This window comes from Octopus bimaculoides, chromosome 6 (assembly GCF_001194135.2).
Source record: "Octopus bimaculoides isolate UCB-OBI-ISO-001 chromosome 6, ASM119413v2, whole genome shotgun sequence".
In the NCBI taxonomy this organism is placed as follows: domain Eukaryota; kingdom Metazoa; phylum Mollusca; class Cephalopoda; order Octopoda; family Octopodidae; genus Octopus; species Octopus bimaculoides.
The window spans coordinates 59,696,255-59,720,890 of NC_068986.1; the positions used below are offsets into that span (position 1 = coordinate 59,696,255).

Here is a 24,636-nt window from a genome sequence, read left to right on the forward strand (position 1 = left end):
ACAAAAATGAAATAAAATAAACTTTGGCCAAGCTAGCAAATGCTGAAAGACACTGTGTTCTGCTGTCTAAAAATCAAAATAGCTACCCAAAGAACTCCACTTCATTAACCCTTTTGATATCAACTCGGCCGAAACCGCCTCTGGCTCTGTAGTACAAATGTCTTGTTTTCATAAGTTTTGAATTAAAATCTTCCACCAAACTTTAGTCACAATTTATGTTCCTAATACTACCTGAATGATAACTAAGTTATTTTACTGAATTCTTTGTTATATTTAAAGTAATTGAAAGAAACACAGAACATCTCAAAAAAATATGGTAATAAAAGGGCTAAAGCATGCATCTCCTCCTGGCTATACACAAAATCTGTTAATTCAGCTGTCAAGCAGCTAGGACTCACAGAATGTCAAGCAAGAAAACTAAAACACACGATGTTACAAAACATCAAAATAAGAAAAAGGAACAGAGTCAATGATTATTGAAGAGGTTGCAAAGAGCAACAAAAAAAGTAAATGAGTGGAAATCGAACCAGTGTGTGTATTAATTAATAAGGCATTAAAACAGAATGATTCTCACCATACACAATAAAATATGCTTCAACACACGAATTCTCATAAAGAATCTTGCAAACCAAATACAAAAATGAAATATATCTGTAAAAGTATACTGAACTAACATAGTTTATATTGTAAATATACATATATACTTATCTCATGAATTTCTCTTTGTCTGTCTCACTCTTCATTCATTTTTCTCATTTCATTCACCATTTTGTGTGTGTGTGTGTGTGTGTGTGTGTGTGTGCGCGTGCGTGCGTGCACGCAAGTGCTTGCATGTATTGGAGATATTCCTCTGCTTGGCTTTGTATGTTTAAAAAGCATTCCTCATAACAATTTTCTTCTCATTTATAGGCTAAAACACTTGGCTGAAGCAACAGCTCTTCTTCTCAAGATTTCCTGTTGTTAAGGAAGAGTTTTTTTTTGTTAAGAAGAGTTTTTTTTATCAACAATCTTCAGAGAATCAACATTGATTTTACACACAAATCTGTTTTTGAAGTAACAGTTTTGTTCATGCATCTATCACACCTGATGGCACCCAAGATTATTTTTTATCTTTTACTTCTTTCAGTCATTAGACTTTGGCCATGCTGAGGCACTACCTTCAAGAATTTTAGTTGAACTAATTGACTCCAGTACTTATTTTCTTTTTAAGCCTGGTACTTATTCTATCTGTTTCTTTTGCTGAACTGCTATTTGGGGAACATAAACACACCAATACTGGTTGTCAAGTGATGGGGTGAGGGAGAACAAACACAGACACACACACGTACCATGGGCTTCTTTCAGTTTCTGTCTTCCAAATCCACTCAAAAAGTTTTAGTCGGCCAGAGGTTATAGTAGAAAACACTTGCACAAGGTGCCATGCAGTAGAAGTGAACCTGGAACCATGTGGTTGGGAAGTAAACCTCTTACCACATCTAACAATGTTTATTAATTAGTTGAGAAGATGGTTGATAATATTTCTTTTATGTTTTAACAATACAAAGAAAATTTTGTTTTCTATCTGAATTAAGTTACATTTGGAATTAACAACAATTTCTTACACAGGCTCAGGCACAGGCTTTTGGTTCCAAGTTCGATCCTACAATATAGGAGGATTATAGAAGAGTGTCGTTTATAGTAGCTTTGAGTTGACCAATATGTTTTAGGATAAATCTGGTTGACAATATTTGTGCAGGAATCTCATACTGTCATGTGTATATGCACATGCAAATATATGTCCCACCACTGCCATTTTTATTGTCACCATCACTTTCACTTTTCTTTGCTTTCATGGATCAAATGAAACTTGAGGCAAATATTCTATGGCCAAACGATGTCACCAACCTTCACCTATTTCCAAGCAATATTTTGCCTCGTCCTTTGCGTAGAAGCAGTTCATATTTTCATGGAAGATTGCAGACAAATTACACTGTTTTTGAATGAATGATGACTTCATTTACAATGAGCATGCATATATCAAAACAAGGAAGCACAAACACACATATATGTATATAATGGGCTTCTTACAGGTTCCATGAGCCTAAAACTATGTGTTTGCAAAGTGAACTCTTTAACTACACAGCCATTCTTGTATCTGGAAATGTTTTATCACCACCTGTGAGATACTGTGTCTGCTGTAAACCATATAGCTATGCTAATCACTACAGCAAAGTAACAAAGTATGTGTATGTGCATTTATTTGTAAAACAATACAAGTTATGTACACTTTTGTCAACTACGTAACATAGCTATTCAGTAAACATACAAGATCAATAAAATATGTTTTCAGACTGAAATAAGTTATGGGATTGATATGAATGACTGAAATTCTTAAGGTGGTGCCCCAGCTTGGCAACAGTCCTGTGACTGAAACTGGTAAAGGAATAAAACAGGTAAAAGACCATATATTTTGTTGAATGAAGGTACAGCTATGGTTCACAACACAAACACTGATATGTGATTTTGTCTGAACCCAAAATTATGAGCTCAAAAATGGTTCAGGTGAAACTTGAAATCAGAGTGAAAAAGAAACTAACTAAATATCACATTTAGTCCAATACTATAGACTTTCTACCATTTTACTATGTTAATGATAATTATAACTATTAACTATCTGTGGGGTTGTGAACTGGCAGGGTCATTACAGCACTGGATTAAATGACTTGGGATATTTACTCTGTTTTTTTTTTATGCTCTAAGTTGAAATCCATTAAAGCTAATAAAATAAAGTACCAACAAGTACTGGGGATGATATAATCAACTAATTCCCTTCCCTCAAAATCACTGTCTTATACTTAAATTAGAAACAATTATTAGGCTGCTGTAGTGACTAGTCTTTTCTTACAACACAGTTCACAATTACTTGCTCAGAACATTGCATTTCATTGTGTAAAAACAGAAGCCACTAGGTTGTTGCTTGACCTGCTAACAACCTAAGATTAGCAGCCAAATCTTCCTCAAATCACATCAGACCATTCCATCCCAGAATGGACACAAGATAAACAAACTTCTAAAATGACAGGATTGTCATGCTGGAGTGCCTTTGATAAGAGGTCAGCTCAATCAGATCTGACCTAAGGATAAACAAACATAACGACTACATTTGTAATACATTCAATATGTACGATTACATGACTTCTATGTAAAACTTCACAAAATTAAGTGATTAATGTGCCAACATACAAGCTTTTATTTACGATGATTCTCTCTCTCTTTCTCACTCACTCTCTCTCGCTCTCTCTCTCTCTCTCTCTCTCTCTCTCTCTCTTTCTCTCTCTCTCTCTATCTATCTATCTATCTAACCTCTCTTTATATTATGACTTTTGCTGCTATTTCTAATCTCCTTCATATGAAAGGTTTTTCAAATGCTTATCCTGATAACAATATCATTTTCTAAGTAACTGATGATGCTGTTGTTGTTGTTAAGCCTCAAGAAGCAAAGGCATTGCAGCTGTGAACTCCTTTTCTACTTAGAAGTATCTATGACTACATTTCCTAATGTGTCCTTTCCTATTTGAAGACTGTAGAGTATGAGTTAAGAGTAATTTAACTACTATTTCTAGCAGGCTGAGCAATTACTTAAAGGCTTTTTTTTTACTGGCAACTTTAAGCAGTTGCTAAAGTCTATAAATGTTATCCTTTATTAATTCACAAAGACTGGTAGATTGGCAGACTTGTTTGTGCATCAAATGCAATATTCATTCCAGTTGTTTAAGTTTTGAATCCAAGTTTTGCTAAGGTTAACTTCACTATACTTTTCTCCCAGATCAATAAAATACCAGCCAAGAATGAAGTTTATATAAATGACTAAATTCCCCCTATAATTGTGTGTGACCTTGCTGATGTTATAAATTATCATTTATTCATTCAAAAGCAAATGAATTGAGGAGAGAACAGGGTGGAATTGAATGCCTAACATTAATTTATGTGACTTTATTTCTGAGTCCAAATCCCATCAGAGTTGTATCTACCTTTTATCGTTCTAGTATTGATAAAATACTTCATTGTGATAAACTGGTGTTGACTGAATTTTCCATGAAGGAAATCTAATTTATTTTAGGGTGTTTCAAGAAGACCTTAATTAGGTTACCTTAATTATGAATAAATAAATAAAAAGCAAAAAGGTACATGCAACAGGTTGCTTACAAATATTACCTCCAAATACAAATATTACCTCCAAAGGAGGGATAATTGAATGACAATAAATTTGGTTGCTGTGAGGAATAGATGAAAAAAAAAACTGATGTTTTAGATTAAAGACTCTTCAACAGAGTGAGTTCAAGTTATGATCCTCATCTGTTTCTTTAGATTATAAATTCTACTCTTGATCAAAATATCAAAAATAACTTACCATAGCTGAGAAATAGTCTTTCAAGAATTGCTCTTCCAGTGACTTGGCACTCTTTAGATTGTCAACACAAGAGTTATATTTCTCCAAAATACGTTTTCCTTCTGTCGAGATCCATACATTTAACTGTAGCAATAAAAATTAGAAGAAGAGTTTAATCATAAGATTAAGTTTAAAAACTGCTAAAAGATTACTACTTAGAAATAGTTATAATACAATAGTATATTATAATTTGCTTCCAATAACACATTATCATCACCACTAGTAATGCTACTATTAATCCTTATGTAATGAAGGAGAAAAAATGGGTGAAGGATTGGGAAAATCATAATAGTGTTGGAGAAAATGCCTGAAAGCATTTTGTTATGATACTTTACATTCTGAATTTCAATAATGCTGAAGTCTGCTTTGTCTTTCATCTTTCCAGAGTTGATAAAATAAAGTACCAATCAGAGTTATGACATCAGCTAAACCATTCCTTTCAACATTGTTATTCTTGTGTCTAAATTAGAAACTATTACTCTATGGATAAGCCTCTAAGGAGTTAATCTATCTGCTAGAAACTGAAGCCAAATCTCCCTCAAATTGAATGATTTCAGGAAGATTTGGCTGCAGTTTCTAGCAAATAAGACTAAAATTAAAAAAAAAAAAGAGCCACACTAGACATAGTTATACAAAATTTTGGATGGTCCTAGACTGTCTTTGGCCATGAATTCTGCTTCATTTGGTCTGCTGGTCTGGGTTCTACAATGATAAGTACGATAACTATACTGCTATAACATTTTTCAACGTAGTGGATTGAGCATCAGATAGAATACCTTACAGTATTTGTTCCCACTCTCTGTGTTCTAAATTCAAATCCTATTAATGTCAAATTTGTATTTCATTCTTTTGGAATCAATCCACCATAACATTTTCCAATTTGAGGTATCAAGAAAGTTCAGAGAATGGAATAAATTACAAAGTAGTATGTAGTTTACTATATCAATGTATATACAATTTTTGAAACAGCTAGCAACAAAGACCTAAGTGTATACAAGAAACCAAGAAACTTCCAGTCAGTCCAATGGAGATAATAGTGGATTGAAGAAATATTGCTAAAGTGGATGCTATAAAAGTAATAATATACATTGTTAAAGGTTATTAGTGCATCTAGAAGGTGCAACTATTGTTCAATACTTAGCTGCAATAAACTGTAGAAAACATGGTGACGGTTTATACAAACAAGATATTATTATATGATACAAGGAACTGAATAAAGATATTTTAATAATAGAAACTGCTTAGAGATGATGCGGGGAATTTCTTTGAAAAGTTATTCAGAAACTGTAAAATTTAGTTTTGGAGTAATTTAAAATGTTGCTTTAGAGAGATGGGAAGAAAATTCTTTTTGGATGATGAAAGAATTTGTCTTTAGGTGATGCAGGAAATTGTTTTGAGCTGATACAATATGAGAGAAGGGGAAAGAGACAGAGAGGGAAAGAAAAGGGGGAAGATAGCAGAATCTGAATGAAATTTACAGCTACTAGATTTTAATTAAAATTTAAAATGAATCATCTCTCTTTGTTTCACTTTGGAGATAATAAAGATGAAAATTTTAATGCACCACCAGAGGCAATAAGAGACTTATAGGGGCTGGTTTATACTTAACTCCAGTTTCACAGTGTGGTGCTGTTGTAGAAAACATTGTCAGTGCTCAGGTGCCTATTTGTCATAGCTCTAATGTTAGCTGTGATTCGAATTTAGACAGGGAGAAGTATACTGTATAAATACACAACAAAATTTATCTACTGTGGATTTGAAGTGAAGACACGAGTTGATAATCCAATACAATAACCAGCTGATCATTTTAATGAAACTGAGCATTTTTAAAGGGGAGGGAGAGAGAGAGAGAGAATGTGTGTGTGTGTGTGTAAAATGATTAACAACATGTGTAACAACAGTACTCCGGGTTTATATATATATACAGGGTGAGGTGAATAAATTGTCGTCTAAATTATACAAAAATGAAAATAACACCAACATCTCATTTTAACAGATATATTTACCAAAATTACATAAAAATATCTTGAAACACCAAAGAGTAAATTTATTCAATAAAATAGCCATTAGCTTCAACCACAGTCCTCCAAACGACTTTGGAATCTCTTGCAACTCTTTTGAACAGTCTCCTTGTTTAAGTTGGTGGATGCTGCCATAATCCTTGCCTTCAGTTCATTTTTGGTGTTACAAGCAGTTGGTCTCTCACTCAACTGTGCCCCATACATAATAATCAAGGGGGTTGCAGTCTGGGAAGTTAGGTGGCCAGATGTTAGGGTTGATGTGGTTGCAGAAATTATCTGACAACCATGACTAGGTCCTCCTACTTGTGTAGCATGGTGCAGAGTCTTGTTGCCAGACATAGGGTCTTCCTGCAGCCACCCTCTTGACCCAGGGCAGTGCTACCTCCTCCAGGCACTTGATGTAAGCCTCTGTATTTAGTTTGAGGCTGCATGGGAAGATGAATGGAGGTACAATGTCACCATCACAAGTGATCACTCCAAACACCATGCTGTTGATTGGATGTTTGATTTTTATCACACTTGGCACATGTCATCAGATTGCACTGTCCTTAGATTGACACACAAACACTCTGAAATGCTCATACTGGAGCTTCCAGTGTGAATGCCAAGCAGTACAGCATGCCATTTCCAAATTTCTGGCAGAGTGAATTGTGTCATAGTGCTGCTTCTCTCACAGACAGTGTCCAACTGACCCTATTATACTGTGTAATCAACAAAATAAAAAACAAACAATGTACATGCATGAAATTAAAAATATTAAATGGTGACAATTTACCCATCGCACCCTGTATATACGTATATATAGAGAGTTTGTTTTCTCCTAGAGTATAGGCTAGAGTTGCAAAACAAGTTTAATCAGGTTTTTATCATCACAGGAAACAAAATCTCAGTCTAGTATGATGAAGTATGTAAAGGGCCAGTTTAACAGTTTATTTTTGCCCTAATTATTATTACTGAGTTCTACTAAGCTGACATATATTTTTGTTGATGCCTCATATGTGAGTAAAGGCAAATTTATTTGCTCCTCTATCATGAATTCACAATACAGAGAATAATTTGCTGTTTAAGTAAAATAATTGGATCTTTCTTTTTAAGAGAGACATCATTTGTTTACCTTCTAATTATTTCTTCCCATTTAACAGTGAGACCTTCTTATTATTTCCACTGGGTTAAAAAAAAGATTGTAGATATTTGGCATCAAGTTTTATAATGGATTTGTTGATTTGTATGTGTGTATGTATGTGTTGCAAATGTCACTTGTGTTATATGTTAGGTTTAAGTTATTCCTAACATTTCTTATTTTTTAAAGGCATGACACTCAAGCACTGGCAAATGTAAGTTGCAAACAATAACAGAAGAATCTTTTGTGAATTGAGAAAGCTTGCTATCGTTTGCCATTGAATGACAATCAGTCCAACTGGAAAAATAGTGGTGTTTAGGTTTCATCTTCCCCCACTACCACTGGCATTGTTGTAGCTGACACTGCAACTGCTGCCGCCACCACCACCGCCACCATCACCATCTTACTTGATTTATTCTAAACTTCCACCCTGTTGGTTTTTCATTTTGAAAACAAATTATCCTAAGTGCAATGCTTTACTTCACTATGAAATACTTTAGAAAGAATTTATAGAAAACTTACTTTATTACATTCACTCTCGAAACCTCGAAGTTGAAGTCCTTGTTCAAGTTTATGAAAACGGTTTTCAGCAAGTTTAACTAAATTCTTCATTGAGTTCTGTAATTCTTTGTACATTTTTTTAACTGATACAAGTTCTTCTCTGAAAGGAACAAAAACAATACATGTTACCCACATATGCATGCGCACACACACACACGTGTGTGTGTATGTATGTATGTGTGTGTGCATTTATAAGAAATCATTATTGTTGTCACTAGTGTAAACATTATGGTATTGTTGTTGGCCATAGTTGAGCTGTTGTTGGAGCACCAGCATTGCAAGTTTTGCCAGTGTCCAGTTTGAGGTCATCCAATTGATGATGATTCAGTGCTTGTTAATCTTATCATACCACCTCTTTTATGGTCTTCCTTATTTTTTCCTTCATTGGTTGCCATCATATGATAATTTTTGTCCAATACAATAAGAAAAAACAAATAAGCAAACAAAAATAAATTCAGTATAACCTGATTGTAGACAGATTACTTAAGAGAAGTTAATTACTGAATATATCATGTCTAAGTTCCTGAAAAACTGATGCAGTGTGAAGATTCATACCTAATTTAAATGTTACCATATCAACAAGCACAGTAGTGTTATGAAACCAAAATTTTCAATTTACCTCAAAAAGAAAAATTCTAAACAATACCAACAGTTGTTTACAGAACAGAAGCTAGACCCTAACAACAAAGATAGAGAGGAAACTGTTAGTGTGCCAATTCAAAGTGGGGGGGGGGGATAGAGAGAATGGGTAAAAGTAGGCAATATTTCACCACTGCAAAAAAGAGGAAATGAATGGGGCAAGCAGAACCAAATTTAAACATAAGACAAAGTTGCAATTTAGGCTCATAGAATCCATAAGAAAAACCTTAAAATAATTAAAAGGTAATACACATTATCAACTTTTGTGAGACCATCTGGTGTAATTTTAACAAAAAGGCTCCAAATTTATGTAGCATAGAGCCTAATAAAGTTTAAATCTGGCAATGAAAGCAAGACACATTTGCAAAAGAACAGATAACCAATGGACAAAAATGCGGAAGACTATGAAAGAGATGGTGCAATAAGATTAACAAATACTGGATCACTATCAACTTGTTGACATCAAGTGGGAAACTTGGAAAACTTGCAATTTTGGTGATCAAACAACAGCTCAAACAATGGCCAACAGCAATACTATAATGCTTTTACTAATAACAACAGTAATGATTTCTTTTATTTGCAGCAAGAAACTAAAATGTTGGAACAAAAAAAATGATCAACTAAAAAATGAATAATAATAGTGGGGGATTTACATCGGATAAAAGGGTAAGAAAAATAATAAATAAAAACAAATATCAATCTCAGTAAGGAAAAAAATCACCACAAGAAAGGATCCTCAAAGTGTAAAAATAACTACTTAAGGTGATTGAAGGCACCTCACACATAACTTCAGATTATTCTGACATAAAAACCAGCACATTCTTCTCATTCTTGCAGGAATAATAACAAAACCGAATTAATAATATAAAGGTGCATAAAAGGATTAGAATAACAATGTTAAGATATAACAACTTCTAGTTCAAAAGTCTTTGCTTCATGTCAGATATATTTTGAGTAAGAGAATTTATGAATATAAAATATGTTGGAAACTTTTAAAGTGGATGTGACATTCATAAAGAAGCAACAAAACCATTCAACCAAATGAAGGTATATTAAAAATAACTGACAAATATGAAAGATAGAAAGTGATACTACAGTATTGTTTTCTTAAATAGTTTAGAAAATGTAGTTAAGTGGTTTAGTGGTCATGGTGATAGACAACTAATCCAAAAGACAGGCATTCAATGAAGCCAACAAGAGATTTTTGAAAACAAAGAACAGTTTATATATCTATTATGATATTATTGCTATTTTATTGAAATCTGTTAAGACATTTATAGGGCCATTGCTGCTAAGAAAAGTTAGGCAACCATCAAATTTCTTATTTTCTAGAAAATAATTTCAAACTTTACTGCTTCATTGAAGAATTGTTGATGTTGCTACCAAAATCACTACCACCACCATCACTACTTTTCTTTTATAGTAATAATAAAAGTAAAAGTTATCATTATTATTATCCTCATCAGAGAGGCAGATCGACAGCAGCATTAGAGTAAGATAAAATGTCTTTACAGTACATGATTCGGCTCTTTACATTCTGAGGTCAAATCCTGTTGAAGTCAGCTTGGGCTTTCTTTATTTTATTCACCCTACTGGGTGAATAAAATACAGTATCAGTCATATACTGGGTTTGATTTAACCAACTATTCTCTATTACCATGTTTTTGGCTTTGTATCACCAAATCATTATTTTCATTACTGCTCTTTTCTAATGTTGGCAATTCTTATCCAAATTGCTATATTATGAAAACATTTTGTGTTAATTTTATAAAGATATTATTTAATATTTTTTCCAGTGAATTCTACACTTCAACAATACAACTAATGCAAAAAGATATTCAATCTTTTTGCTTCCATGTTTCTGTTGAAATACACTGTCTTTGTTTCTTTATTTATTTTGAAAATAAGGAAGAATTTGTTGAAATAACTGTTGTTATTAAGTTGGTGTTTGAAAAATTAAATTAACATGGAATCTTGATAGAAAGTTTTAATTTGAATCATTTTAAAACAAAGAATTTCTATCATAGAATTAGAAACAGTTTCAGGCAAGTTGATCAAAAGAGAGCAATGAGAATTTGGTGTAACTGAAAACCCTCCTTGAGTGAAAAGTAAAAGTACCACTTACTTGCAGCTTTCTATAGATTTTAGATAAGGGGCTTCTTCTTGCAGCTGATGAATGATGGAATGGCCGTCTTGTAGCAGCATCAATTGAGGGGCATCTAATATAGACTGCATTTGTTGCTCATGTTCCCATAAGAACTGACTTGTTTCATCATAAGTGGAAGGAATGCGGTCATAGATGGTCAGTTGTTTCAGAGTGTCTTGTAGGTACTGGTCGACAAGCTGACAATCATTAACAAATGGTTCCAGTTTCTGAAAACAGTAAAATAAATAGATGCCATAAAAGTCTATGTATAACATTGTAACCAAGGATCTTGATATTTGAGCCTAAATTTTCTTAAAAAAAAAACACATAACATACTGTGTTGCACAGCTGCTTTAAGAGTAGCATCCTTTTGAGGTTGAGCACTTGTATCAAAAGAAAAAATTGGCTTTCCATCCCCTAAAATTGCTGGCCCTGACCCAAAATTTGAAACCATTATTATTATTATTATTATCATTATTATTATTATTATTATCATTATAATAAGGTGGCAAGCTGGCAGAAACGTTTACATGCTGGGTAAAATGCTTAACGGTATTTCATCTGTCTTTACGTTCTGAGTTCAAATTCCGCCAAGGTCAACTTTGCCTTTCATCCTTTCGGGGTCAATAAATTAAATACTAGTTGCATACTGGGGTCAATCTAATCGACTGGCTCCCTCCCCCAAAATTTCGGGCCTTATGCCTAGAATAGAAAAGAATTATTATTGTTATTGTTGTTGTTACCTTCTTTTTCCATTATTACTTTCATTATACAGTCATATCAATCATAATTCATTCTGTTTCATTTAATATTATCAGAATGATAATCATTATTATCATAAAACTATTATTATGAATATCATCATTTGTAGTAGTAGTAGTAGTAGCAGCAGCAGCAGCAGCAGAAGCAGTCATTGTATTCTTAATGTTATCATTGATATTACTTTTATCATTATTATTACTATTAATTTAAGATTATGCTTCTTATTTTGATAATTGATATAGCAATAATAATATTCTGTTGTGTCTGGGGTGAGTCATTCTCTTTTGGTGCCTTATAATATTGTTTTGTCTTTGTTTTTACTTTTGTGATTATTCAATATTAAAACCTCAGCAATTAATTCTATAATACATTTAAATGGCAAAAATGGTTATCCCTATGACCTAGCAGCTTTATAGCAGAGTATTGGCCTACTAAGCACTTTTGTTAATTCAAGAACGTAGTCCAGTGAGATTAAACAGTGATTCCTTGATTTTCTTAAGATATTTTTCAGCAAAACAGATTATAAGTTTTAGCTTGCTGAAGTATGTAATGTCTTGTCTTTGACAGTAATAGTTTAATTAGAAACCATGCCAAAGCAGACAGCAGGGCTTGGAGCAGTCTTCTGACTTGTTAGTTCCTGTGAAATCATGCAACCCATGCTAGCAGATGCTGAATAATGATGATGATGATATATACATATAAATGTATGTATGTCTGTATGTGTATGTATGTCTGTATGTGTATGTATGTCTGTATGTGTATGTATGTACATATATGTATACATGTGCTTGTGTGTGTGTGTGTGTGTGTGTGTGTGTGTGTGCGTGTGTGTATGTGTGTGTGTAGTATGATTATTGGTTCTGCTTTCCTTTTCTATCAATTTTAATAATTTCATAACTTCAAAATAACAGTTTACAAGTCTGTTCTAATTTTCAACCAGCTAAGCTAATGTATTTTTTATATATTTATGAATTTGATACTAATTTAAAAACTTATAACTACCTTTATATACTTAATTTGCACATATACCTGATTGTGCCTGTGCTAATCATTTGTTGTCAATCATATCTTTTCTGTTCTTCAGTTTTATCATATTTTATTTTTCTTTATTTGTTTAATGTTATTACCACCGTAATCATAGCTTCTCAATGGCTTAATTCATTTTCTTTTATTTTTCTCTATCTTTTTTACCTCTAAATTTTGGTGGGGACTTTCTTAAATCTCTATAAATTAATACTTGATATGTTTCTATATACTGATTTCTCTTAACTATACTTCTCTTAACTCTAGTGTATTTGTTCTATTTATTGTGCAGTAACTAAACTATAGACATTTGTACATGTCAATTCTATGCAGATAGATAGACAGTATCCATCTTATCTACCTGCACATCTCACTATCATAACAATGCTACAAAAAAAAAATGTATATATATATATATATAATTTAGTACATTGTCCCTTTATGATTGAGTCTGCTGATTACTTCAAAGCATTGATAGGTCAGTTTTGAATGGTCTCTGCGATAAGTAATTTGTGCTGCTAGTCTGATTCTGGTTGAAGTCAGTACATTTAAAGGTAGTAGAAGATAAAATATGCAATTCAAATTTTTTTCTTTTTTTAATTATTTGTTCTATTGAATTATAATTTATCTTCCACTAATCTTCTCACTTGGATTCCAGTTTGGATATCACTCATTCTCTAACAGCATAGTTGCACTACCTACCATTTCTGATTGGCTGATTATTCTCCCTCCCACTCCTGTATATTGAACAGTTGGTATTCTTGCTTTGAGTGTTCATATGTTGTTGAACTTGCTGCTCTAACAATGTAATCATTACCATTTAATGTTCATGTTTGATGTTGGCAAGAGTTGGAAAAAAGTAAGCACTTAGGTTTCCCATGTGGTCACCATCTAAGTTCTAACTAGGCTCAACATTGCTTAACTTGAGTGATTGGTCAGGAACTGGTGCATTCAATGGGATAAAGCTATAAGTCTCTCTAATACTGACCTGCATATGGTTGCCTGATGATTTGGAGATTATTATATGATAATATATTGTATAATCTTATGGATGTTGCATGTCTTACATAACTGAATGTATGATGTTACATCATAATAAAATCTAATGAAATAATGTAGCAAGACTATAATTCATTCATACATCTTTTTATTATTACACACACACACACACACACACACACACACATGAGTACATATATTCATAAATGCATATTTATATATGTGCATTTATGGATATAATTACATACATATATATGTGTGTATATGTATTCTGTACATACACATATAGAGAAACAAACCCACACACAACTAATTCACTCAACTATGCAAACTCACATACAACTAATTCACATACATATGCACTCACTCAGACACCCACTATACGTGTATCAATTTGATCTTGTTTTAATATTCACTGATGCATTAACATTGTCTGGTTTTATAATCAATACACAACAGTTTTCTGTAAATATTTTCTTGCACTTATTTTCCCCGTGGGACAGATGAGGTATATTATTGAAATTTGGATATTTTTGACATAAATTGTTGAAGTTAGTATTTTACACATGTGGATTCTCTGAATGCTAACTAATCAAATATGAAGTTATGCCAGGTACAACATCCCCCCCACACACACACTAGCATGCAATACATGACATCACACTTTGTAGACAGGATGACCTTCAAGTAAGAGCCACTAGCACATGGATCAGGGTTAGGGGTTTCCAGCAGATCAACCCTTCCCCTGTCATCCAGTTTAACATTGCTACTGGACTTAGAGAAGGAAGCAGAGATGCTCATTGTTCAAGCCACAGATGGCTTTCACATGATTTTCTTTAGGATAGACTATGTATTGCAATCACGAGGCCCACACACTTGACCACCTACCTTCAGCAGTGACACCACTGGTATTGGTGACATACTGGTTAGGGTAGTTGCAGTGGGCTGCTGGATGTCTCGGATATAATTGAGATCCACCTTGTTCGCACCATTCCGCATGGCTGTGATGGTTTGATATTGGAGTTTCTTTCTCCTAGGTGGACCGCCTTTCATGCTGATGTGCTCCATCTCCTCAAAAGCACATGTTAGTTAAGACCCGGGAACAATAGTGGCTAAGAAGTGGTCCCACACTCCTCAAGGCCCAGGAACTCCCACACCAACTCCTCACTACTGGATGCAGTTTAAAGTTTTATCTAGGACAGTATATTATGGTATAGAGCATGGTACTTGATGAATTGAGCAGCAAGAAGCATAATTCTAAGTGATTTTGCTGAGGTCAACTCTGTCTTTCATCTTTCCAAAGACAATATAATAAAGTACCAGTCAAATAATGGGTTTGATATAATTGACTATAACCTCTTATATCTGAGATCTTTGTGCCTAAGTTAGAAATCAATGAATTTTCAATTTGTGAAGTGTTTAATCAGATAAGTTAACTCCAGTACTTATTTTGAGTCTGGTACTTTTTCTACCAAACTCTTTTTGCTGGACAACTAAATTGCAAGGTTGTAAACAAACCAACACTGGTTGTCAAGAGGAGGTGTGGGAACAAACACAAAGATGCACACACACATACATATGACAAGCTTCCACACACCTAAAACCATGTGGTTGCAAAGTGAACATCTCAGCAACACAGTCAGGCCTGTCCTGTTCGTTTTTCTTTAAGAAGCTTTGAATGAAATTGAGTTGTTCAATCAATCATAGCAGATTACTGGTAATTATTTTATCAACCTGATTAAAATGAAAAATAAAAGCTAAATTTGAAAAAATTTCACATACAGATTGAAGAAATGGAATGACTAAGAAGATATAGTATTTGTCTACAAACATATAAGTTATGGGTTATATTTGTTGTAGGTATTTCATTTTGTCTGTATATAGAAAATTTTATTCTACACTGCCTCTCTTTAGCTTTTTCTTTTAAAAGTAGGTGACAGGCTCTTCTCAGAAAGTTATGTCATTCGGTGTGACATAAAGAAATTGAAATTAAGTACTTCAAATGCTATTGACACCTGTAGTAAGTTACAGTCTGTCGCAAGCATTCAGGTTAGATCTTTGTCTAAAGATAAATATCTTCTTTGTTTCTTGGAAGCCCTGAAAAATGTCATAAATTTATTTTTCATCTCTGATTAGCACACGTAAAAAAAAAAAAAAATTTAAAAAAAAGATATAGTAGCTACCTTTAATGATATACCAAAACAATTGTGATGAAATTTTTAAAGACAATATGGATATCAGAGAAATTATGTTACATTAAGACAACAATGCTGCAAGAATATAAATCCAATTGCAGATAACATATTGAAGTAGTAAAAATGGGAAATCACTGCTACAACTCTATAAAACAACACATAGAATAGTTAAAGTCCTTTTGTTTTTCATTCCCCCAGGGTAAATAAGTAAATGAGGTCAAGAGAAACCAATGTTGTAAGTCATTCCAAAATAACTACTTCCAGCTCAGAATCTAACTTACTATCATAAAATTAAATATAATAAACTGGAAAGACCATGAGTGACATTTAACAAGTCAACAAGGATTTGAAGGTTGTATATAATAAAATGTCATTATATCAAAAGCAAATGTTAAGATTTTCTGTAAGCATTAATCTCTCTCTCTCTCTCTCTCTCTATATATATATATATATATACACACACATACATATATATATATGCATGTATGTATTATATATCTTATATATGTATATCAATTTATATATACATATATGTATATATCTGTGTGCGTGCATGTTTGTGTTATATATCATATATGTACACCCATCAATCTAGCATTATACATGTGTGTGTGTGTGTGTGTGTGTGTGTGTGTGTGTGTGTGTGTGTGTGTGTGTGTGTGTGTGTGTGTAAAAAGCACAAACACAGAGTGTATACAGAAAGACTGAAATAGATAGACACGGGAAAATGAAAGGAAGGAAGAGTGAGTTATACTAATTTCGATTTTCTTTTTCATCTAAATACTGAATATGATTTAATATTATTAAATCATAATAAAACAGTCATAACTACAAAAAAAAAAAAAATTGACAAGTCTTGTATGTTTTTAATTACTGAAGATAAAGTCAATAATAATTTCTATTTACATGCAAAAATTGTTAATGTGATAGATTGAGTGATTTCAGTAGTTTACAAATCTCTTTCCTTTAATTCAGCTGACAATGAGGACGTTATAAGAAAGTGAATTTTGCAGTAATTGTTGAGCAACTAAATTACTGTTGGCAAAACTAGTGCAAAACTCTAAGAGGGAAAGTTGCACATGGATTTGTACATTAGCAATCTCTGTCTGACACACCATGGCATCCATATTTAGAACCATCGTTATCATCATAATCAATAATAAACATAATCATCAATAATCAACAATACATTTCTGATAAAAATGTTTACAAACCTTGGAATAAAAGAAAATATAAAACTGACTTGGGCAAAATTTCAATTTAGATATAAAAACCATCTAAACCAGCATTTTTTAATGGTCAGTGCCAATTCTATTACTCTAAGACAAGTTAGATATTGATTAGAGTAGAAAGAGAGTAGCAATGGAATTATTTGATCTTGGTAATATCTGAAACACTGATTTATGTGGGAAACAAAATATTTATAAACAATCATAAAAAAAAGATGCACATAACCAATTGTATACACAACCATTTATATATATAAATCTATATATATATATCCATTTTCCATGCAGGCATGTATTAGAAAGAGATTTTTTAAAGCAGTGCCTTATGGTTGGATGCCCTTTCTATCACTGACCCTTTTAATCACCTAAACATTTGTTCGTAAGGATATATAAATGTTTATAGCTGCTATGAGTATTTGCATATTTTAGATTTATATATTAATGCTTATATATGTGAGTACATATATACTCCCATGCATATATACAAATATATATTGATAGGTGTATTTTAAAGAGTGTATCTATATTTACATTATATAATAACATAGTATCTTATTCATTAACATGATTTAATATATCCAAAACATTCAAATTCTGCTGAGGTTGACTTTGCCTTTTCTCCTTTCGGGGTCAATAAATTAAATACCAGTTGTGTACTGGAGTCAATATAATTGACTGGCCCCTCCCCAAAAATTTCGTACCTTGATCCTAGAGTAGAAAAGAATATATCCAAAACATAATTTTATATAAACTATAATGTTCTATGCTAGTATTATAAATAGAGTAGCATATTGCATTTTGCTAAATGGTTTAGATGTGATTGTGTTTATTTTTCTCTGGGTTAAATTCTACAAATGGTCACTTAAAGTAATATATTAGCATAGGTTATTATATTTTAGTGCTTATATTTTAGTGTGTTTTACATGCAAAGAATTATATTAACCAGTGTATATGAATTAGAAATATTTGCTACATATCATGAAATATCTTTTGGGAAACTTTAATCTTCATTTTTCAATCGATGTTAACACATTCTTACATTTCTACATAGATAACTAACTTAATATGCACATAAAAATACATACACACAAACACATACAAACACAGAAATACGTATGCATAAGGTACACACTCATAAGAAATAAAATTCACAAAAACTCATACAAAATGAATTGGTATATATTTAACAGAAACAAAATGGACATCTTGAGGAAGTTTAAGCTTAATTCACCATTCTCACATTTAAAAAAAAGTCAGCCTCTGGATAAAACCAATAAGAGATAAATAAATGACTTAAGATGCACAGACATAAACACAAATATACAAAAGCAATCATAAACAAATATATATGTACATAAGAACTCCTACATATATATAGGCATATAAAAAGGTCACACAAAAATTTGAAATGAATTCTCACCTTCCTTAATAGTCTTTACAATTTTCTTGACTTTGGTAAATTTAATAGAAATACTACCTAAGAGATTCCCCTATTTAACTGATCATCCCTATCTTCAATTTCCTTTTTTACCTACTCACCCTCCCTTCATAAATCTCTATTATAATTAGACTTAGTGGTGGCGGTAATAGTGATGGAAACAATAAAGATGAGAAAAAATTTTAAAATAAATGTAAAAAAGTTAAAAATGGAAGGATAAAGTGGAAGGCTTTCCATTTCATTGTTGTTATGAAATTATTTGTTTTCTGCAGTAGACACTTGAGGTAGAGTTTTGTTAGAAATAGATATTTTTTTAATCAAAATATCTGTTACTTTTTATAGTTTTGCTGTAGCTGGGCATCCAGCCATAGAAATGAAATGCAAGAGCAAGACATGGCCCTCAAACCTGTCTATGAAAGCAATAACTCCAAATAAGGAGTGACTATCTATCTAGCTCATGCCAGCAAGATAAGCAGACATAAAATGATGATGATGATGATGATGACAAAAATGATACACAGATTACAGTTTTATTGAACAAATAATGTTAATCAATGGATGTTTTGATGCTAATAGAACAGATTTTGCTATTGTCTACAAATATCAATTCCAAGTTATATAATGACAAGTGACAGACACATTAGCACATGATTCACACTATAGTATACATTATTATGCAGATCATCACTGTTTTCCCAAGATTTTACTGTTTAGCCATTTAATTACCATATTCCTACTGAAATACATTGTTTGTTTCAAAAAAATTTTGAAATTACCTTGTTATTAATGAACTGGTGTTTGGAACATAAAATGAAATTTTAATGAAAGATTTTAATTTAGATCACTTTAAATCATGAAATTTGTATTGCCAATCCAGAGCAGTCTCAAGGGGTTGGTATCAAAAGGGTTAAACATATGTATGGTAAGCTGTAAACAGACACACACAAGATGACCACCTACCTGCATACAGTCTTTGATACAACTAATACTTCCATCAAGTCAATAAACCTACATAGAACTTCCTGTTAATTTTATTACTGCCATGAACCAAATGTTGTTGTACAGCTTTGTGTCAGCTTTGATTGAATAAGCTTCTGGCCAAAGGCTTTCAATAATGATCATGATTTTTTAAAATATATATCAGTATATCCTTTTTTTTAAAATTTTATTTAAGATGGTTGGGTGAATAATTTTCACATATACAAATGAAAATGGTTGCAACACATTAGATCAAAGTGTTGTTATTTACCAAGAAATTGACTGATAGCTACTTGGTACTATGCATGGTTCAGCCACAACATAGAAAAGCAAGCTGTAATTACAAATAAGACTGAAAGTGCAAAATCTATAGTTTCTTTTTAGCATTTGATAAGCAACCCCTACAGTATAGATATTTTCAAATTCTCAAATAAGCATTTCAAACTTTACAGTATCATCATTTTGAAATATCTGATTGGTTAAGAACAAATATTTGCATATTTATTCTTAACACATCTGTACACTAGCCTACACTTGACTTTCTGTTCTCCATACAGAAGGTATCCTTAGAAAACTTTCCAATGTCTTTATTTTAACTTGGTTAATGCATACTGTGTTAAAACATACATTATGTATCAAAAGTAGATGAACATCATTCCAGCAGTGATTCCTGAGAACATCAGATGCATTTCAGGCTATTTGGCCCTCGTCAATGACATGCAGTTATTCAGCCCTGTGTATTTAATTAAAATAGTTAAAACAGCAATGCAGTTTCAGCTGCATACACCAAGTTTTTATTCAGCCTAACAGGCTTTCCACAACATCAATGAAAGTATTATTCAATTTCCTATATATATCAGAGAGGACTGATTTTGTCTAAGCATGTGACTAACAAGAGCATATCATTGACAAGCCCAAAGCTGGATGAAATATGGGATGATGTTCATCTCACTCCAATATATATTGTACTTTTTAAAAAAAAGCATGCCTATGAATAAATTTTGTCTCAGACAGAAACAACAGCATCATGCCTTTCGAAGGTATATATATATGTTAAGTCTGATATGCAGATGGTGTCTTTATTTTAAAAATCATAACCAATGAATAATTTTCACATTATGTTCTTTAAACAACTATCAGTCTACTTAAATTATAAATAAAAGCAACAACACATTTAAAGATAAGTAACTATCAGAAAGAGATCTATTTGTGGATATACTGAAGTACAGTGAATAAGAAGTTAATGATAAACTTATAATAGTTGAAAAAAACCCAACAATTTAAACTTAAGTATTCTTAGACAAGATACATTTCTTTACTTTCTTCAGTCAATGTAATCTACATGAGATATAGTTATGGAGCAAGATGTACAGTCAAATCAAATCTAGAAACATGTTATGAAACAAACTTCTTCACTGCATGGGCACAGAATACTAGACACTTTTGAAATGATTTTAGAAATTGAAGAGTTTTTATTGGAAGATAAAAGTATTTCTCATTCACTTAAGAGAAAAAAGCCAGCACTAAGTAGCTAAGTACTAGTCCTCAAAAACACTTGAGCTTAAGAGACATTTATATTTACAAATTTTCAATTGTTAAAAGCAAAGAGTTTGGAAATTTAGAATAAATGTTCAGAAGTTTAAAATAAGGGCACTAATTAAATAATGAAAAAGATAATCAAAGAAAGTGCTAATAAGCATTTGCTTCACACCTTATATTACAATGTAGCCTAACTCTACATTACCTATAATATTTCTAAGATTTAAGTGCAAAACTATTTAACAGAGTAACATGATTTTAGTCTAATATTTTTTTACCTTGGGTTGGTGTACTTCATCTAGGTTCCTAAAGAAAAGATGAAAAATGTGTAGACTTTTCCTCATTGTATTAAGAGGGCAGTGAAGATCAAGAGAACAGAGAAGATCTTACTTGTGACATAATATCAAAAAGAAAGACTTACAAACATGCAGTTATTTTTAAGGCAATGCCAGTAAGTCTCTGTGTTTTCCATTTCAATGCAAGATTAGTTCTTCAAAGCCCATCCCATTATGTCCTAGTTGTAAAACTGTTAGGTTCCACTCTTCTGGAGCATACAACACTATGGAAAATATTAACAAGGGAAACTGCAAAGAAGGTACCAATGCACCCAACTTTTCTTTTATGAATTCCTTCACATATTTTGCCTTAAGAAATGTTAATACCTTCAGAGTCAGCACAGTAACAGCTGCAACTGAGAATAAACATATGTGGTAAATAATAAAAACCTTCACAAGTTACAAGAGCTTATCATGAGTTCCATATTCAGAAGCATTAAATGAATCAAAGATAACATCCTATCAGTGATAGAATTTAGAGTCTGCCACTGGTAGCATTCTTAAAATAAAATAACAGTTGTGTATTTGTTTAACTCACGGTGCACAGGTGCAAGCAGAAATAAATGTCCCAGCAAAACAAATAAAACATCAACTCTCAAACCCATTCATTATCTTATTGATTCAGCCTTTTTGCATCTACTTTAAGTGATATTTTGAACTTAAATATTATATAGACATATATGCATATGCATGAGTGTTTATTTCAATTTGAAATATATTTTATATCAACATAAACAGACTTACTCGACGAAATCGAAGCCAGCTGTCATGGTGGTACTCTAACTGACCATCAAAAGCACTTGGTAGTTGGTCTACACCAATGTAAGACTGTAAGACATCAGGAGACTGCAACACCTCAATCTAAACAAAAAATATTAAGATGATTTAATTCAAAGATGCTTATTACATTGCATGTGTGCATGCATGCATGAGAGAGAGAAAGAGAGAGAAGAGAGAGAGAAAGAGAGAGAAGAGAGAGAGAGAGAGAGAGAGAGAGAGAGAGGAGAGAGAGAGAAAAGGGAGAGAGAGAGAGAGAAGAGGAAGAGAGAGAGAGAGAGAAAAGAGAGAGAGAGAAGAGAGAGAGAAGAGGAAGAGAGAGAGAGAGAGAAAAGAGAGAGAGAGAAGAGAGAGAGAGAGAGAGAAGAGAGAGAGAGAAGAAAGAGAGAGAGAAGAGAGTTTCTGTGTGTGTACATGCAAGATAAATGTTAAATGGAAGAAGTCAATGGACTGCAGCTATGTTGGGGCACCATTTTAAAAAGTTTCAGTCAATTATACCAATCTCATACTTTTATCAGGTATGTACTAAGGGTTAATAAAGAACTTAGTAGAATGCAAGATAAATTTAACATGATAAGCATTTTAGTATATCAAGAAGAACCTCTTTGTCATGATGAAGATAAAAGTTGTAATTAGAAGGAAAATATGTTACAGCAAAGGCATTATGTAACACACATATCAAAGTATTTTTTTTAAAAATGTCCTACATCAAGATTGAACAATCCACATCATCATTTACAAGATGCTTGTATATGATGTTGTGGATTAGTCTTTTTCTTATCATTCAGCAAACATTGCCTATTAGCAGAAATAGTATCTGCATCTAACAGCAAGGAAGAGAAAACAAATGGTGATGCTAGTCTTGTGAGTTCTAAAGTATGCAATGGTACGCTGGTGTGCTATGATATATAGCTCAATGTGTTGCAAAAACAAAAGTTTTTTTTTAAATTATGCATAGAACAGTTAAAGGTTGGACGAAAGAAAGAAATCTTATGAGGGCTAAGGTATAAAGAACTGCTGAAATCTGTTCTGAATGGTGATGAATTATCAAATCTTTATTTCCAAATTGGGAAGAAGAGGTTTAAATAAATAACAAGCTAGTCTAAAAGCTGAGTGTTGAAAGATAATGTTACCATTTCCTATAGTATTAAGCTTCTTAATCTGTAGTAGATATTCATCTTTATGTGGACTGGTCATATGTGAATTAATTGTATGTTATATGCTAGTGACAAAATTTGGACTAATACCCTCTATCTCACTTTGTTCCTTGGTTATCTATTGTCTTGGATATCCATACTCCAAAAGATGGGACAATATCCATAAATGCATGCACATGTTGAAAACAAATGCATGGATAATCATCCATAATATATAATTGCACATGGGCAGAGCCAGGATTTTAAATGAGAGATCCACTATTAGCCATTTAACTTGTGAAAATCACAAAATCAAAAATATATGTTAGATAATAATAACATTTGCAATGTGCGTGTGTGTGTGTGTGTGTGTGTGTGAGAGAGAAGATCCAAACCCTTTGAATCCATACATGATACAGGGTGGGGGTGTTAAAATATACATGTTCTAGTATAAAAGTTAAGGCAAAAAATGGAAATAAAAAACTCAAGCAACAAATATTCTTCTTACCTTAAGGGGTCCTTGGGCATCATAAAGTGGTGAACCAAAAATTAATGTTTGATCTAACTGGTTTGCTAAGATATAAATTGATCTGAACCCTTGTTCATTGTTTGACTGAAAGAGCAAAAAAAAAAAAGAACATGAAATATCAATAGAGCAGAATGTTGTTCAGTTATAAATTCAACCTAAGTGGAACTGCTAAAAACCACTGGCGTACCAGATTGAATGTGTCACAGTATTTAGTTTTATTGGTCTATATTCAAAGTTGTAGTCCTACCATGACATTAAAAAAAGTACTCTTTTTTTTTGCCTCTAAAAATGATTACAGTTAATATTGACACTAGGTTAGAAATTTGTATTGGAGATGTCTTGTTATTGATATTATTATTACTTTTATTTCACAGGTTGTGAACAATAGTATTATTGCTTACAGGGTTTTAAAAATCCAATCATTGGTTCACTAAATTTCCAGTCATTGATCCTGACATTTTCACTTGCAAGATATCAGTTATCCTGAGGCTATTAAAATACTTGCCGAAACTACTGTATGCAATATGATCCAACCCAGAATTATGTGGTTTCAAAGTAAACTTTTTAACCACACAGCCATACCTTGATAGAATCAATCCTATGGCATAAGTGATACTTGTTTTTGCTGTTCTTGTTGTTATTAATCCCAAACCAACCCTGATTGAGCAGACCAATAACCAAAGACATTCCAGCTATGTTTATCACATTTTTTTGCGATGGGTAAGGAACTCAAAACAACATTATCAGTTGAGTTCTTTTCTAAGATAGTAGAGTGTGATT

At 32.4% G+C, this 24,636-nt stretch overlaps 1 protein-coding gene across 3 annotated transcripts in view; it reads right to left on the reverse strand.

Annotated features, from left to right (window-relative positions):
• LOC106870865 (uncharacterized) overlaps positions 1-24,636 on the reverse strand; it is an 823,882-nt gene that overhangs the window by 175,548 nt on the left and 623,698 nt on the right. For all 3 annotated transcript variants that reach the window (XM_052968743.1, XM_052968742.1, XM_052968744.1), the window contains exons 8-12: positions 23,836-23,940; positions 22,159-22,275; positions 10,896-11,143; positions 8,093-8,231; positions 4,391-4,513 (exon numbers count right to left, since the gene is read on the reverse strand). In XM_052968743.1, the coding sequence (XP_052824703.1) occupies positions 4,391-4,513; positions 8,093-8,231; positions 10,896-11,143; positions 22,159-22,275; positions 23,836-23,940 (732 nt within the window). The remainder of the gene's footprint in view (positions 1-4,390; positions 4,514-8,092; positions 8,232-10,895; positions 11,144-22,158; positions 22,276-23,835; positions 23,941-24,636) is intronic.